Here is an 18,858-nt window from a genome sequence, read left to right as displayed (position 1 = left end):
GAAAAAGCACTTTGACTTTAGAAACAATAGGGTTTGGAACCTTCTTTAGACTTCTGCAGAGTTCCGGAGGTCAGCCTACACCCGGAATCCCCATATGTGACACTTTCAGAGGAAACTGCCGGTGACCCCGGACAAAGCACTAGAATGAGCTCCTTGAGTGAATGCTCCAGAGTCTCTTCCAGAAGGAAAACTGCAAGAACAGAGTTGTAGCTCAGACAGGAGTTGGGTTCTAGCATCAGAGTGTGAGCTGCGAATCATGTATAATCAAAACACCCTTGAATGTCCTTCTGCTCATAAAATACATTCTACATGGTTTGGGGACAGTGGACTCTTGCCATGGCCAGTGTCTTCTCAGGGTTGGAAAAGATCTTTGTTTCTCTGCTCAGGCACCAGATGAAGGAGTGGCCTTGTGTCTGGGGCCACATTATTAGAAACAAAAGTGCATTATTATTATTGCAAGTGCATGTGGTTGAATTCAGATAAATTAAGAGTGATGAGACTCCAAAGAGAAAGAGATGTGTTTTTGTCTTGTACTCCAAGACCTCTGAGTGCTGTAACAGGCTAACTGCTGCTGTGAATCTCCCTCTGGAGCAGAATCTGGCTCACAGTGCTTCCCAAGTATGTGTTCATCCAAACTTGAGCTGTCAGAGCACTGATTTGCTTCTCCGGGAAAGGAACACTGTTTGGGAAATGCTGCTCGACTCATTGCTCAGGATGGGGAGGATTCCAAAATGACCTCTGAATCAGTGCTGGCAACATTCTTTCCTCAGATTTAAATAAAGCGATGACTGTTCCCCCAATTTTCCTCAGTTGATCCAGCTCTGAGGAATGGAATGGAGTAGCCTGTACAGCCAGGACAAGCTAGTGATGAGTCAGAGGCCGGGGGTCATGTTAGAGTGCCTGCCTCCAGAACTCAGCTGTAGTCGGGGATCAAAGCAGTGGCCTCGCAAGCATTCCAGCAAGCATTCCACGAGGGAGGATGGCTCCCCCTAGTCAGCCTCTCTAACTGTATCTGAACAGAGACAGCCATTCTCTTTGAAGGAGCACTCTCTTCTCAATGAACATATTCACCTACATGTGAAATTTGTTTTTTTCACAACTGGCAAGCCAATTTTCCTTCCTTGCTTGCTTCCCCCCTCCTTTATTGAGCACCAACTATAGATCCTGCACTCATTGTGTTAACTCAGAATACAATGGTGAGCATCACAGGGCTCCTGGCTCCTCGAAATGCCTAGTCAGGGGGTGGGTGGGTGGGTGGTGTGTGTGTGTGTGTGTGTGTGTGTGTGTGTGTGTGTGTGTGTGTGTGTGTGTGTGACGGGGATGGATAAGGAAGCAAGCACTTGCAATAGCTGTCATATATGCTAATATTGGTGAAATGGAGGAGGCCAAGAGCACCTGAATTGGGATTTCAGGAGTCCTTTCCTGTCCTCTAGGTCTGGAAATGTGCTCCATGCTGAGATTCAGGGACGCAAAAGGCACAGTTCCAATCCTCAGGAGCTCAGTGTCCAGTGTTCACAGGTGACTGCTGAACAGTGATCAGTGCCATAGGACACAGAGATACAGGGGGCAGAGGGACCAGCTGACAAGTGGGTTGGGTGGCACCTGAGCTCAGCAGAAATGCAGAAAAACACTTAAGGTGGTGCTACCTAAAAACAGGTCTATTGGTGATATAAAAATGAAGTCACCTGCACTTGAAAAAAATCCCAAAACATAATTAAAACGGTTATTGTCAAGGTCAACAACAACCTTTGGTGGTAAATCTAGTAACCTCTTCTCTTTTCTCCTCTCACTCAACCTCTTGGCATTTGACTGGGATTCTGAAATGCTTTCCTCTCTTGGCTTCTAGGTCATCGTCTGCTGCTTTTCCTGACAGACCACTAACTAACTAACTAACCCTAGATGTTGGCTTCTCCCTTTTCCAATTCATTCCATCAACAAATTCTGCCAGCTACATTTCCAAAACAGACCTCAAGTTTATTCTTTTCTCATCTGCCTGACTATGCATTAGTCTTTACAAAGTCCCCCAGGCTCCAAGCAGCAAGAGTGATCTTTTAAAAATATAATCCAGATTATGTCTTTCCCTCACTCAGTACCCTCCAGTGCCTTCTCATCATACCCATAAAAAACAAGCAGACAAACTCCAACTCTGGCCTAGAGAGTTCTGCAGTTCTGTTCCCCACCCACCTCCTTGAGGCCCTCAAACACACCTCACCTGCTGGGCTCTCTGCTGGGAGACTCTTGTGCCAGCTCTTCATAGGGCTTGATCAAATTTTTATTTATGTTATTAAACCCATCAGAAAGTAGGTTTCAAGAAAGTCATGCCCTTACCTGTCTTGTTCACCACCGAATCTGCAGCACTAGAATAATGCCTGCCACAAAGTAGTTCAATTAACATATTTTAAATAAATGAATAAATCAAAGCCACGTGAGTTGAAGAAGGTAATCTAAGACATTCAGCCTTCAAGACATAGGCTTTGATGAGATAGTAATAGGAAGTTCATTTGCAATTAAAGATGAATTCAATAATCCTAAGGTTATGAAGATCCTATTAATCTATCTCCAGATTTGAGCTGCACCACTATATGTGCTATTTGTTTGTAACATTTCTACTTATTTCACAGAAACATGCCAAAAAAAGGGAATTCACTGAATTTAGAGGAAATCACTTACTGTTTGGTCTCATGGTCTGCTCATTTGTTAGAGAAACTAGAGGCAGACTTGATGGTGGTGCCCACTCCACCTCTTCTATAAGCTTTCTTCTTTTTACTTTTTGATATTTAAAGGTCTATTTAAAATGTTATAGCTAAGGCTCTAAACACATTCACTATAAATGGTTTATTCTTCCCTTCCTCCTTCCCTCAAAATTGTGCCCAAATTTATCACCAATGCCAATAAACAGACAGGATCAGTGGTGTAGCTTACAAAAGTGAGGAGGAGACAGGGAGCTCTGCTGCCCCCAGGCACCTGTCATTTAGTCTCCAGCATCCTGCAGGAATCAAAAAGGACTTTTCTGTATTAAAGTTTAGTTAAGGTGTTGCAGATCCAAAAACATTCAACCAGTATAGTGGTTAACGTGATCTGGAGTCAGACAGAGATTGGAATCCTGGTTCTGCTACTTACATCTGCCTGACCTTAATCAAATTTCTTAAATACCCTGAGTCTCCCTTTCCTTGAGTGTGAGATCTGGATAAAATGACCATAGCATCTTAGAGTGGCCATGGGATTAAATAACACATAAAAAGCTTAGCACATATAATGGATCATAAGTTTATTAGCTTTGTTATTGTTATTTTTGTCTTCCATTAGCAGAGTAAAAAGAAACGCCAGGGTTTGAGACCAGGCTAACCTGCTATGTTCTAGACCCAGCATTAACTCTAATTTGAGCAGAAGCAAGTTCAAAATATAAAAATATAAAGTGGAGCAAAATGCGGTCCTATTTCGTTGTAGATTCTCTTTGTTGTAATGCTTGATTTAAGGCCTAACCATTTGCTAATCAGTCAGTTTGACATTTCTTCCCTTAGGATCTAGTACAAGGATTTCCTTGAGATCTATCATATGACATACACTTTACCAGGGACAATGGAAAGATGAAACAAAAAACAGCAGCAGCAGATATTGTTTCTGATCATAAGGAGCCCCCAAAACATATCAATCCAGGAGTTAATTCTGTATTGGAGATACATTCATCAAATTAAAGTTAAAAAGAATCCTACTAACAAAATAAAGTTTGCATAGATTTACATGCTCTTGCCAAGTCTTATTAATTAACATTGTCAGACTTGACAAAGAATATGTTCGATGAGACCAATTTCCTTTAATTATTTTATACTTCTCTGGTATAAATAATCGAGTCTCATAAAAGACAACTAACAATAACAACAGAAATTTAATCTCAACAAACAAATTCAACTTAATTAACCAAAAAACCCAAGCCCTGCGCTATGTCAACTGGCACCTTCAGGCAAAAAGTTCTGCAGGCTAATTAGCCAGTGATGGTCCCCAGGAAGCCAGGGGGCGCTGACATTGGGAGGAATGGACTTTCTCTAGGGCTCAGAAGTACAAAAGGTTTGGTTCCTCCTCAACTAGAGGTCACCTGGAGACAGACAAAATAAAACTGCAGGAAACGCTGGAACCTCATTAATGAGCCTCCCAAGTGTAGCACTGCTGGGCTGTGCTGCTCTCGGTACCCAATCAATATTGGCATCTGGATGTGCACGGAAGGAATGGAGGTGCCAGCCTTCATGAGCGAGTTGCTGTCACTCATTTATTTTGCAGCTCAGCCTCCCTGCTTTAGCTCACAGTTCATTAAATTCTACTGCATCACCATCAACATGCAAAACAGCTATTTGAAGGGCATTCAAAAATATAATCAGAAAAGGGAATAAAAAGCCCTCTATGAGAAAGAGGGAAAAAATTAATCCTCTCATCTATTGAATGACATCTAGATTCTTTGGTTCTAACATATGTGTGTGTGTGTGTGCGTGTGTGTGTGTATTTAACTAGCAGTGACATACAAGGATTATCTCTGTCTGATGGATGGGGTGTGGGGCTGTATGTTTCTCTGCTCAGAGGGCAAGAACAAGACGTGGCTGAAAATTCTGAAGGAGCTGTGTGTATGGATGTGTTATTTTGCTTTTAAAAATTTTTTATTTTAATTTTGAGGTAGGAAAGACTGCATCTTCTGGGCTTCTGTAAGATATCTTGTTTTATGCTTTGAATGTGACTGTGATGAGGAAATTATCTTGATGATCAACAGTTCTGTGGAAGCTGAAATAGTAAACTTTCTACATGTTGCCATGTGATTCCAGAGAAGTTATTTCTGAGCTTAGTATACATGTGCACATACACACATTTTAGCTTGGAGAAAAATTTAATATAGAAAAGCACATAATATGATACGACAGATGGGGGTGTTATATTTTACGGTAGTGGTTTTTAACTGGGAGTGATTGTGTCCCCTAGGGGACACTGGCGAAGCCTGGAGACAGTTTTGGTTGTCATGACTGGGGGTGGGGGCTGCTACTGGCATCTAGTGGATAGAGGCCAGGGAAGCTGTTCAATATCCTACAGTGCACAGGATAGCCCCACAACAGAGGATTATCCAGCCCCAAATGTTAATAGTGCTGCTGTTGAGAAACGCTGCATTAGAGTAGCTCATTATGTAATTATGTTAGGAGATAAAAAAAGAAAAAATCATACTCCTTTCATTTAGGCAAATCATACAACTGCACAAATGTTCAGCCCAATTACAAAATTATAACTTGAGTTCACCTATTATTTTTCTTTTTAATTATAATATTCCAAGTTGATTAAAAATGTTACTACTAAAAATAATAAAGTATTTTTTCCATATCATGCACTTTGTTTTGAGCTTATATATGTGCCTGGTCACACAGACAGGACCCCTACACATGTGCACACACATGCACATACACACACACTGAGGATTCTTTTTGGAAGAAATGGCAACAACACTTCCTGGGCTGAGGTTCGGACCCACCACAGCACTAACACACAAGGGAGAATCACACACGGCATTCTCCCACTGGAGTAATCACAAGTGAAAAACCCCTTTGGGCAAGGATTCATTTAAAATCTCTGCAACGAGTTTACTTGGTTAACAATAGCTTAACTTTTTTTTTTTTTAAAGCAAACTTTGTTTCACTGCTGTGCTAAGTACTTTCCATTTGTGAGTTCCTTTAGTCATCAAAACAACCTTATGAGGTAAATTACTATCCCCATTTTAAGAATAAAAAACTGAAGCTCAGAGAGGCAAAGCAACCTGCCCAAGTCACACAGCTAGTAAATGGTAGAGCTAGAACTTGAATCTAAGCACACTGACCCCAGAGAGGCTATTCCCAACCACGAGGCAATGCCTGCTGAGTGGGATCAGGACGCCAAGGCAAGTCTTTTTGTTTCTTTTCCCCCCTTTCTTCAGCCATCCCTAAATAGCCTCATCAACATACCTAAGAGACTTTGGAAACAAAGCAATCCCTTTAAAATCCTAGATCTCCTGGGAAGAAGTTTACAAAGCACCTAAAGAGCCCTTGCACAGACTCAGGAACAGACCTAACAGACCAACACACGTTGGGGGCACAAGAGGTGGCTCCCAGAGGACTTCCACCCCATGCCAAGCAGAAGGTCTCCCAAACTTTTTATGTCTGGGACTCCAGCTTCGGGCACAAGTCAGGAGCAGAAGGAATGTGGCCAGTTCAGGGAGGGGGCTTCATGTGACCCTTGTATGACTAGGTGGCCAAGGCCAGATGGACCTTGATAGGGACCCCAGAGAGATCCTGGGAGCTTCAGAGTTTCCTAAGGAGCTGATACTGGGGCCTATTGTGAACATAAACCATATTTAGAAAGCCAGATCCTTGTGATTCTTGGCAATGTGATCATCTTCAGGCTCACAATTCTTGCCTCCGAGAGTGTGGGAAGCAGAAGATGAATCACAGGCCATAGTCTGTAGGCTGACCTTAGCATGCACGTCCCCTAAGATGGAGCAAGAAGCGAAGACAGGAAGCACTTGACTGAATTGGTTTTCCCATTTTTCATAAGAAACATTCAACTTAATAAAAAATAGCCACACTTTATTGACAATAATAGCTACCCTTTCTTTATTCCCTACCATGTGCCAGGAAACCACTTTATCTCTGTTCCTTCTGTAACCCTGCAAGGCAAGAATGATCACTTTCATTTCAGAGGAAAATGAGGCTCAGAAAGGTCATGTAATTAGCCCAAGGTCACACAGCTAGTAAATGTTAGTCGAGAGTCTAACCTGGGTCCATTTGACTCTGAAATTCATGATTTTTCTATTATGGCTTTTTCACATTACCACTGACCTCCAAAGTCCCCAGAATCAGCTTCCTAAATACACACACACACACACACACACACACACACACACACACACACTTAAAACAAACAAGCAGGCCCTGGCGGTGTAGCTCAGTTAGTTAGAGTGTTGTCCCCATATGCTACGGTTGTGGGTTCAAACTCCGGTCAGGGCACACACAAGAATCAACCAATCAATGCATAAATAAGTGGAACAATAAATCAATGTCTCTCTCTCTCAAAATCAACAAAAATAAATAAATAAATAAACAAATAAACTTAAAGAAGCAGGAGACCAAGATCTGGAATGCTGTCATGTGCCCATCTCTCTGTGTACGCCATGATCCTCAAAAGCCAGGAGCTAAATCACAGGTGCAGACAATGAACAAATTTCTAAAAGAACACATAGTCCAGTGCCCTGTCATTTAACAAGGTGACAAGTCTAGGGTCTCAGAGCTGAGCAGAGACTGAGCTGGGATTTGGCCCCAGATGTGTTGGTCCCTGGGCAGTGTTCCTCCCACTGCACTGCAGCTCTGCTTTCAGGGGCCATGGAGGGGATGATTCTGGGTGTTGGGAATACAGAGTTGAAAAGGACCATCCCCGGTCCTGAAAGGATCCTAAAAGCTGGTAGATGTTCCGAGACAGTTCACAGATAACTGCAGTGTGTGACAGAAGGTGGGAAGTGGCACAAGGAGAACAGAATTCTATGGGTATCAAATCCAGGAGGGCAAAGGGGAGATTGACACCATGGGGAGAGGTGGGGAGGAAATGAGGCCACGTGCTGGGTGTACTGGCAAGAAGGTGCTCATACCAGTCATTTTGCACTATGAGGCAGGCAGAATACTCATTTTGCAGACAAGATGGAGAGACAGGAGGTGACCTGCCCACACAGTTAATGGGGAGTCATGTTGCTCTGCCTGACTCTAAAGTCCATAAGAATACAACAAAATTCAAATGCTGTTTCTACGAAGGCCTGGTGGGTTGGAAGGTCAGGAGTAGGCCAGGAGTGTCTCAAGCACCCACCCCAAGTTCAACCCTGGTGGCTCTGCTTTGCATATATATTTGTAGATTGGTGTTCCACATGAGATTCTATTTGAAAAAAGCTCTGTGGCTAACAAAATCAAGTTTGAAGCCCTGTACTAAGTATGAGGTGCTACCTGGCACGTGAATGTGTCAGGCCTTAGAGTTTGAGCAGGGTAGGGACAGCAGATGGTCAATGCAGCAAGGCAGTGAGGGACAATGACTAGCAAGCATGCAAAGCATGCACTTCCTTGACTGTGAAGAGATGCTGCTTGCGTTCAAATCAGGCTCTACACCTGCCTAGCTTTGAGACTTGGGGCAAGGCATTCATAAGGCTTACTTTCCTCAAGTTCAAAATGGGATCATATTGATCTCACTTCTTAGGGCTGTTGAGAAGATTACACACTCAAAGATATGGAAATCATTTAGCACAGTGCCTGGCACCTAGCACACTGACATTCTTATTAACTTGTTGAAAATAGCAAGAGTAGGAGGTAAAACAGCAAAAAAAGAAATATCATGAAACTACAGGAAGAATTCTTAGGCAAACTAAGAAATCCTCACTGCCTCCGAAGAATTGCCATGATTCTGAGCTCTGCCTTGCATTCTCCTGGCCTTGATAAATATGGGCTGTGAATCAAAGGGACACACACCTGAAAGACAAGGTGTCCTCATTGCTACTTGTCAGCTGGTTCAGCAAGAAGCTCAATGGAGACTGGGCTTTGTGTGATGAGATCAGTAATCCAAACCCCCAAACTAATTTACTGCCACTGCTCAAAGCAGATGCCACAAAATACTTGGCTCTCCCCCTAAGCTTGACTTGGTTCTTGCCCCAGAAGGCCTAGGATAGAGGAAGGCACATGTATCCACCAAGCCAAGCCCTAGAGTCCTCCTTCACTGGCTAGATGGGGCCTTGCATTGGACAGAATTCTGCAGAGCACAGTGGAGTCCTGGGTCCATTTCAGGTTTCTTCCATTGAAGACTGTCAGTGATTTAAGTTCCCAGTGAAGGTTTTAATGGCTTATGGGATTTTTGTCTGCCTTGCTTGCTGCTGTATCCCAGTGCCCAGAACAGCAGCACATCCCTGTGAATGAATGCATGATAAACCCATTTAGGGTGATCTGGCCTCTGCATCTGCAGAGACACACAGAAGCAACTGGCCACAGAGCTTCCATGGTCACTCACCAACAAACGAGCTGTGTGGGATCTTCTCTCCCCTGCTCTGCTCTTGATCCCACCTGTCACCTTAGCTTGCAGCACCACCACCGGGTCTCTGACAGTGTCCCTTTGGAGAGGTTTGATCTTTTCTCTCTTCCTGGCATAAGGGAGGGTCACTTGCTACACAGCACTGAGCAAGAAGGTCAGCTCATGCTGAGCACACTTGTTCCTCTCATGCTTACTCTGCCAGATATGACAATGTGAGAGCTAGAAGCGCCCATAAAAGCCACTCCTTGTGGAAGAGACAAGAAAACATAAAGCCTTGAGACATTAAGCAAGTAGCCTAAGGTCACAGAGCTGGCTGCAAGGAGGGGTAGGAGACTTGGCCTCTAAACAGAGCTCTTTGTAGAACACTTTTAGGGCCTTCTATGCCTGTGCAGTTCAGAAAGTGTCAGAAAGTGCCCCTAAAGCTTGGATTTTCTTTCTGAATATTATGAACACAAAATATACCTACAGTATATACACAGATACAAATTTGATGTATGTATGTAAATGTCACATACCTACAAATTCATAAATGACATTAGGATATATAAAAACTATAGCCATCACTTGGTATCCAAGGGGGTTAGTTCCAGGAACCCCGCAGATACCAAAATCCACAGATCCTTATGTCCCTTACGTAAATCGCGCACAACAATGAATACGGTTGGCCCTCCACATTTGTGGGTTCCCAACCAGGGACTGAAAATATGTACTGGTTTCAATTTGCCGTAAGTTGAACCCATGGATTAGAAACTTGTGGATATGAAGAACCGAATGTATAGTTATTGAAAAACCTGCTTGTAAGTGGGCTTGCATAGTTCAAAACAGTGTTGTTCAAGGGTCAACTGTATTCTATAGTTCCAAATACATTTACTGAAGAACTTAGGTATGCTCAACTCCCTTTATTTTATACCTATTGCTACAGAATAATGATAACTGAAGGGTGGGGGGAAATTAGAAATTTTGAGTGTGAGAAAGAAATAACATGTAGTTTGCAAAAGCATATTCAATATTATAATTGCTTTGATTTATTTAAGGCACAATATTTAATGTGCTTTGAAATTTAACAGTAAAGGAGGGCATTTAGATTTTATGTTCATCAACAGGGAGTGTGGCTTAAATAAAAAGATTGGGACATACTGTTCTGGAACTCACAGCATATTACAGCTTTGGAAACCATCTGATCCAATGCTCCCTTTAAAGATAAGGAAACTTCCACCCAGAGAGGTTAAGTAACCTCCCATCTCAAGTAAAAAGCTATTTATTTGTTCCTGAGGGGAGTGGCCAGTGTGGACTTTATCTGTTGTATATTCATGGCACCTGCATTGAAGGGGAGTCCAGGGTTTGCTGATGACCAGCTGAAGGGAATTTATTACACCAAGGATATAAAAATACAGAAGGAAAGTAAATTCCCAAACACGCCTGAATTTTTTTTAACAAGGAGGATTCTTGGAAAAGAGAAGCTGAACCTGAGGCTTTATATGCAAGGCTTTTCCTCAGGGCAGCACCCAGATGGCCCCACAGGGGCCAGCCCTTGACTCCCAGACCTCCTTTGTGTAGATCTGGAGACTCTGCCTGGACCTCTCTTTCAGGGGAACAAAATGTCAGGCTGCAGGAGTGACTCCTCAAGACACCGCTCTCCCCTCCTCTCTGTCACCTGCAGAGGCCACTGGAAGACTGGGTGGATGGTTTCTGTCTAGTCCCATCTACCTAAACAAGTTGCAGGTTTTCTCCCATTTGTTTTGACAGGACTGAGAATTTTAGGAGAAGGACTACAGATCCTAAAATAATTACCCTGTGAGCAGAGGCAGAGCCCCAGGAAGAATATGCCCACAGCCCTGGGCTAAGACAGACACAGGGCAGACGATGCTCCGCGAGCGGCTGCAGGAGTCCACTTACCGCAGTGCGACTGGAAAACCTGTGGCTTGACGACCTGATTACAGGCACTGCACACTACGAGATAGAAGTCGTCATGTGCTGGATAATGGCCAAATAAGTGCATATCTGTGGGGGAAATGAAAACAGGTGTTTTTGAAAAAGCAATTAAGTCTCAGAAGGTGTATAGCTTCCTTTTGGAATTTCTTCAAGGACAGTTTTTCAAATGAGACATACAGAAAGGCAATAATCTTCACTAAAGGGAAGGTGGTTAGTCATAACGCAGCTCCCCAACTCTCAGAGAAGCAATAGCCTCAGAGAACACCTCATTTCACCCTTGGAAATGGATGGCTGCTGCTGCGGGCTTAGTCGGTGGTGTCCAGGCTCCCTGAATCCCATACAATGGGGCATTAGCCTGTCCCGAGAGAGTGCATGTGAGCTGAGGCACAAGTTATTTTAGGAGGGGGCCGCTCCCAAACCCATTCTGACTTAAGCAGAGGTCTCTCAGGTGAGTGAGGGGGTCAGAGGGCCTGGGAATATAAAGAGGAGTCACCCTGCTTCAGCAGTTGTCTGTGTTTCCCCATCATCTGAGGGGGACACCAAGGCAAAAGGAAGCCTCAAAACGAGAGACTTGTTTGCTGCCATCATCATGCATATTCATCTGACTAACATTTCCCAAGTGTCTAAGTGTGCCAGCCACCGTGCTGGATGCGGGGATGACTAGTGAACAGGAACGAGGGCCCTGTGCTCCTGGAGCCTACAGTGAGAAGAGAGAAACATTAAATAGATAATCCCACCAGTCATCATGTGGTTGTAACTGCGGACGTGCTGAGATGTGCAGGGTCCATGAGAGCATATGGACCTAAACTCAGGAGGCGCTGGAGACTTCCCGGAGGAGGAGCTATTTCAGCTCAGACATTAGGGTGAGTAAGGGTTAGACAAACAAAGGGCCGGGGAGGAAGAAGAAAGTGCCAGGTCTGCCAAGGAAAGAGGTTCTGTGTGTCGGAAGAAACTTCTGGCTGGGATGGAAGAACAAGGGGAGAGCCCAGAAGATGAAAGCCTTGTAGACCAAGGTAAGGATTTTGAACCTGATTTTAAGAACAAGGGGAACGTTGAAGGTTTTGAAACAAAGAAATGACAGGGTCAGACATATATTGTTAAGAGATCAGTTATGTGGCTTAAGAGACATGAACACATATGTCCTTACAAAAACTTGTACATGCATGTTTATAGCAGCAATATTCCTAATAGGCAAAAAGTGGAAACCACCCAGATATTCACTAATTGGTGAATGGATAAACAAAACCTGGCATAACCAGACAATGGAGTACTATTCAGCCATGAAAAGGAATAAAGTACTGATACCTGCTACAACACAGGTGAGCCTTGAAAACATTATGCTACATGAAAGGAGCCAGACACAAAAGGACACATCGAATGATTCCATTTATATGAAATGTCCAGAATAGAAAAAACTTTAGAGACAAAAATTAGATTAGTGTTTGCCTTGGGCTGGGGGGCTTGGAGGGAATTGGGGAGTGATTACAAAAGGGTGGAGGGTTCATTTTCTTTTCATTTAAAAAACAAACTATTGACTTTAGAGAGAGAAAGAAAGGGTGTGAGAGAGAAAAACATCTATTTGTTGTTCCACTTATTTATGTGATCATTGGTTGCTTCTTATATGTACCCTGACCAGAGATCGAATCTGTAGCCTTGGTGTATCAGGAAAACGCTCTACCCAACCTCACTCCAGAGCTTGGGGTGATAAAATGTTCTAAGGCTGATAGAGATGATAGTTGCATAATGCTGTGAATATACTATAAACCACTTAATTGTACACTTTAAACAAGTGAATTGTACATCATGTGAACAAAAGTTGTTCAAAAAAAAAAAAAAAGAGATCAGTTTTGAGGAAACAGGTGGTCACATCTCCTTGTGCACCACTGGGTGGAGGAAGAGAACTGGAGGCATCTGGGCCTACCCCTTCTTAGCCCACTGGCTCTAGAGACACTTCAGCTCTGAGGGGTGCTCATAACCACAGACAGAGTTGATGGAGGAATTGAGACAGTGTATGCATGCAAACGTTTTCTGACACAAACCCCCTGAACAACTTCTCCCCAACTCCCTAAGCCCTCATTCTCTAGACCCAACCTGTGTCTTTAACAAAAACCACCAAACACATCATGGTTCCCCCAGTTGCAGTGCTAGGCCACAGGGAAGAGCTGAGTTTCTCTTGATGTGGCGATGGCTCATCTATAACCAAGAAAATGCTTTAATGGAGGCACGCATGGCTCCGTGTTCTCTACTCAGAGCAGTCCTGCCTCTTAGAGAGAAGTGGAATCGATACATTTGTCATATGCAAGGAGCTGCCTTGGAGGAGGAGTGTTACTAGAAGGGTGAGGCCAGCTTCCAGAGTGGAGTAGTCCTTGGGTTTCAGGTGCATGAGGACGCAGCTCGCCCCCACATTGTGCAATGGGGCAGGATGGGGACTAAGGCACACTGAATTTCTAATTTGCCGGTGGTCCTGGGTGAGGCCTGTTATTTCCCCACTCTAGTACTTGTTTCTATTTCCACTTCTGACTAAGTCTTGTAACTGAAGGGAAGCGTTATTAATCAGTGCCTGGTGGGTGAGGAGGCCTGTGGAAACAGAGGCTGAGAGAGAACCCAGCTGTGACAAGAGTCCTGAAGTGTGAGGACGCCCATGCTGGGCCCACCCAATGTGCCTGGGGCCCTTGGTTCAGAGCCTCACAGCACGGAGAGGATGCCTCTGGCTTCTTAACCGCTGGCACCCTCCTGTTTTACTTTTTATTTACCGGTTATTTTCATAATGTACATTTAAAAAAATAACAAAAGTGATCCATGTTCTTTGAAGATACATTTGAAAAATACAGAAAAGCCAAAAAAAAAATCAAAAAAAATCACTGCATCCTTTATTAACACCTTGCATCTCATTCAGATTTAGTCATATTTTATATCCAGGAACATGTGAACACAGGAGCTGTCAAGGGCTGAGACAATTATTTATTCAACAAACATTTACTGAGCAGCTTTATACCCTTTCTGCAATAGATGGAGCTCTAAAGGAATAAAAGAAATCCATTAATTTAAAAAAAACCTACCAAAAATTTCTTGAGTAACTACTCTGTGCCAGAGGCTATGCCAAGGGCTGGAAGCTGAGACCAGATGCTGCAGGGTGTGGGGACTGTGTCTCTGCACTTTTGTTACACATGCCGGATGTCCTTGGAGGACTGTCAGGACTTATTTGATGTCCCACTGTTTCTGTATTTCTTCAGAAATCTGTAGAGCCTCCACTCTTGTGCCCCCACAGACCTCTTATGTCAGAAATTGAAGGTAAAGGTTAGGCTAGTCAAAACTGGCCACCTGGGGTATGCTGCACTATAGGCCCTTCACTCCACTGAGACTTTCCTTTATTTCTTCTAGGGCAGTTTCAACTTTGCACATGTCTGCTCAGGGCATATCTTGTTTAGAAAGCGAGAGAGCCTGATTGCCTACTTGATTAATTCCTCAGTGGGCCGACCTTAGAATCTCCTCTACAGGCTGCCCAGTTCTGAAGGTCTGGCAGATGGGGAACAAGATAAGGGCACTTGGCCGCTCAAAGGCTACCACTTCAGGTGGCTAGGCGATCATGATCAGTGTGCTGTTTGCTCGGGGATGAGGAGGAAGGACAGGAACTGTTGAAAATTAGTATGCCCAGCACAATGCTAGGTATTCTATTAATTAATTCTCTCAGTCTCTCTCAGCTTACCACCCTAAAACATTTAATGCACAGTTAAAACACAAAAAAACAGTAGTTTGTTGAGGTGGGCTTGTATCAGCTTGGAAGAGTCAACTGTGCAAGTCTCTTCTCAGCTCGTTCAGTGATATCATAGTGGTAGCTTGAATCAGCCATCTGGGAGTATTTGCACCATGGAAATGGGCAAACACTACAAATCAGGTCTTTTCTTTTAGAGTTCTGGTTGTTAAACATTTACCAGTGCACTGCTGAATAAAGATGGGAAAAAGAGGGAAAGTGAAACCACCTAGGGATAACTACTGCTGACATAGTAATATACATCCTTTTAGACTTTGTTATGTGAAAACATTATCTTAGTTAATCCTCATAACTAACCTATCAAGTTACCATCATCTCCACTTTGCAGGCAAGGAAACAAAAGTAATTTGCTTGAGATCCATGGCAGTGATTTATAAAGTAGAATGAGATTCCAGGACACTGACTCTGAAGCCAATGCTCCCTCACGTCAACTTAGTCTGGTGAACTCCGCCTGCTTCCTGACAGCACCTGAGGTTCCTGCAGGCCTTCATCTCCACCTCCCCCTCCTCGCCCCAAACACATCCCCAAACCCCAGCTTCACTTCTGTCCTCTTCCAGAAGGCAGAGGAGGGAGGGAGGGGACAGATCTCAGCTGTGATGGAAGGAGAGACAACGTTTAGGACAACAGAATAGTTCTATAAAAGTATAACAACTCTAATTTCCTGTGTAGTTGGTTACTGTTTCTTAAGTTAATACTGAAAAAGAAATGGACAGAATGGGAGTAGCATTTTATTCAAGATAAACAGCTTTTTGAGGGTAACACTTTCGACAAAGTCACGTATGTGTATAAACTTTAATTTGTATCCAGTACCTACTTTTTGAAAATGGCTGCAGTGAAGGAAAAGGCAGGGTGGCATCCCCAACTCACTATTTGTACAGGACTTGCTTCCAAGATGGGGAGACAGCTGGTTTTGTGGATTCAGGATCAAACTAGATGCTGTGCGCTTTTGAATTTGCCCCTAGACACCTTCCAAAGCTTGAGACTGACATTATGAAGCCACAACTGGTGAGAACTCAAAAGATGAAAAACGTAAGAAAGAGTGAATAAGGACTGATTCCTTCCTTTTGCAAGTGGGAATGCCATGTAAAGCACAGGCTGCATGGAGAAACTGCAAGAAGCAGGCCTGCTTTGAAGGCACTGGAACAGCTTATCACAATCGGTGATATCTATGCTTGCTGCAGAAACCCCACAGTGGGAAAAGAAAGCAAAACACATAACTTTGAATTTTAGTTTTTTTTTTTTTTAAAAAAGTAAAGCCCTGGAAAATGGTTTGGTTTCCCTAAAAGTGTTTTCTAGAGTTGTGAAACCACCTCACTTGCCATAGGTATTATAAAAATGCCAAGGTAGTAATACTCTAGTATAACAACAATTTCATTTAATTTTAAAATGATGCTTCCCTTTTTAACTAACTCTAAAAGATATTGAAATGAAAAAGTTGAGATTGTATTTATGTAATTTCAGCACTGCAGGCCCTTTCCAGGAAGGTAAACGTGAGTCCTGCTTGTGATGTAAGCCTCTGCACAGACCTTGGTAGAACCTAAGGATGTGACAATCCTTTGACGACAGCCAGACAGTTGTGTGTTACTGGACTTCTTTGGAAAACTATCAAAAGGATGAGCTAGTTGCTGGCAGCAGCTTTGATTTGTGGGCTTCCACTTATATAAACTCAGACATGGGAAATTACTGGGAAGAACAGTCACAGTGTTTCAAGGACACACGTGACTGCCTCCAAGCAGATTTGAATCCGGACACAAAAAGGCACTTACAAAAATGACCTGTGTCACATCAGAAGGAGCGCACCTCACACTGGGAGAGGCTGGTCCTCAGAGCCTTCCTTTCACCCATTAGTCTTAATATGCTCATTATACAGTTTTTATTAATTCATCTTTTCTCTCTGCTAGTGGAGTTTTCAGCTGCATTTTAATCACTTATGCCAAATGGAAAGCTTGAGGGGATATTAAAAAATGTTTCTCCTTTGCTGACAGGGCGATTCTATTTGTTCCCCAACCCCAAATCTTCTTCAATTCATAGATCAAAACAACTGGGGGTCTTCAAAGCAGTGACATCAGACCTGATACTTCCTACTTCCCCAGCAGAATGTTCAACTCCCCTCTAGGAAAATGCAAAAAGGCAGCCACTTTGTTTTTCAGACCTCTGAAAACCCAGGGCCTGACTGTGAGGGCTTCAAAAACCATGAAATCTGGAAACAAACTGAAACATGAGGACTAGAAAAGCAAGCCACCGGGAGCTCTACAGCATCAATGAGGTCAGGCAAGTAAGTGTGAACAGGTGGCAGGTGCTGAGCCTTTCTTCTCGTATAAACCAAGGACTAAAATGGGCCCCAGCCTCCTCTTGCTGTGGCTGGGCTGTGGAGCCAGGAGCTAGGCCTGGTGGCAGGTGGAAGCTCCTATTATCCTGCATGACCTATTCCCTCTCAATCCCCAACCCAACCAAGCCACAAACCCCAACCAAGCCACAAACCCCAACCAAGCCACACAGCCACAGGAGACAGCAGAATTCCTCCTTCCTCAGAAGGGCAGCAGAATTCCTCCTTTACAGACATGCATTCACAGAGTACTGAGACAAGGGAGCTGCGGGGTGTTCCCTCAGGCTGTGGGCCACAGGCCAGCCCCTCTCACCAGCCTCCTCTTTGGCTTCCACTAGACCTAAGAGAACTCTCATCCTGTAGCTCAAGGAGGGAAGGCAGATGGTACCAGGACGTCACTGCAGCCCAGAGTTTAGAGCAAAAACTATGAGTCGTGGGCCTTGTAAATCGCAGTGCCTGAAAGCTGGGCCCTGGAGTCAGAAAGCCTCAAGTTTAAACCCTAATGCTGCCCTTTGTTTCTCATCTGGAATTAAATGACATCTGTGAAAAGCTCGTACACAGTAAGGATGTAAAAAATACAATGTATTATTATTATCTGTGGCTTTCTTCCTCCCTCTCCAACTTCCCCGTCCTCTCTTCCGGAAAGCCTTCTTTGACTGCCCAGAGGAGAGAGGCATAGCGTCCCTGTCCAGCGCCCCCCCCCCCCCCCCGCCTGTGTGCCCTCAGCACATGACCATAGCTTTCCCAAGGCTGTAGTAGAGTAACTGGTTTACATCTCTCTCACCAGACTGGAATCTTGAAGACAGGAATCACGACTTTATATCTTCATAGCCAAACAGTCTGGCACATGGTAGCTGCTTAATAAATAAAGTTCTCAAGAAACTGATTTATTTTTGATGCTCCTTAATTTTCTCTTCTCTCAAAGGGGGAAGTTGTAAATGATAATAAATTGCTCCAATCTCCGTGTTGTTACCTAAGATTACAAGGTCAATAATTACGTCTATTTGCTCATTCTTTAAGAAAAGGGCTAGATGAATCTGCGAACACGCTCCAGATGGGCCGCCTTAGTGAACAAGTGGTTAATTCCTGCCCTCACCACGCTAAAAGCTCATGAAGGCTGGCTCCTTCTTCCTCTGACAAATATGGCCACTCTACACCCTACCCCCAGTGATGGCCTCTTGGAGCCAGTGTTTGGGGTGGGCTTAGGGATGTGTTCTGGGTGTTCCCTCTGGTCTCATTTTCTATGTCCTCATCCTGGGACTGCAAGGTGTCCTGTATATCCAGACTGAGTGCTCAGGACCTGGAAGATCTAGACACATCCCACTCTTCCAGGTTCAGCTCTGCTCTATACCATACTAGGCCAGCACAGCAGCCAGGCTCAGCCCAGGGCACACTCATCAATGTGAGTCCAACCTGGCAGAGGATCTGATGGGCTAGCTGAGCAGTGATATCCCTAGTAGCCAAGAGAATCATTTTGCAAAGGGCTCTCCTTCGCTATCCCTGGCTTAGGCAACAATGCCAACAATTTGTCCCTAATAATGTTCCTGGGGATGTAAACTTAGCCCTGATTCTCTCTCTCAAGCAGCTGCAGGATGGCCAGGCTCCTCCCTCTTGTCATTCACATCTTTGTCCATCATTCTAGCCAGGTCAGCTGGTGGCTTCTGGCCTGACATCCCCACCTTGGCCCTCAGGACAGATGAGAAACATGTATCCACTTTGCAGGTTTCTGAGTCCTGATAAGTTACCTTGGCTAAAGTTATTTTCACAGCAA

The 18,858-nt window shown here is 44.0% G+C and overlaps 1 protein-coding gene across 3 annotated transcripts in view; it reads right to left on the bottom strand.

The window, feature by feature from the left end:
- Positions 1-18,858, bottom strand: part of ATXN7L1 (ataxin 7 like 1) — a 230,687-nt gene that overhangs the window by 147,483 nt on the left and 64,346 nt on the right. For all 3 annotated transcript variants that reach the window (XM_016204762.2, XM_016204763.2, XM_087821097.1), the window contains exon 3: positions 10,954-11,058. In XM_016204762.2, the coding sequence (XP_016060248.1) occupies positions 10,954-11,058 (105 nt within the window). The remainder of the gene's footprint in view (positions 1-10,953; positions 11,059-18,858) is intronic.

Source organism: Miniopterus natalensis, chromosome 10 (genome assembly GCF_054644295.1).
Source record: "Miniopterus natalensis isolate mMinNat1 chromosome 10, mMinNat1.hap1, whole genome shotgun sequence".
NCBI classification, from domain to species: Eukaryota; Metazoa; Chordata; class Mammalia; order Chiroptera; family Miniopteridae; genus Miniopterus; species Miniopterus natalensis.
Note: the sequence above shows the minus strand (reverse complement) of the source record. Positions and strands in the feature narration are given on the sequence as shown.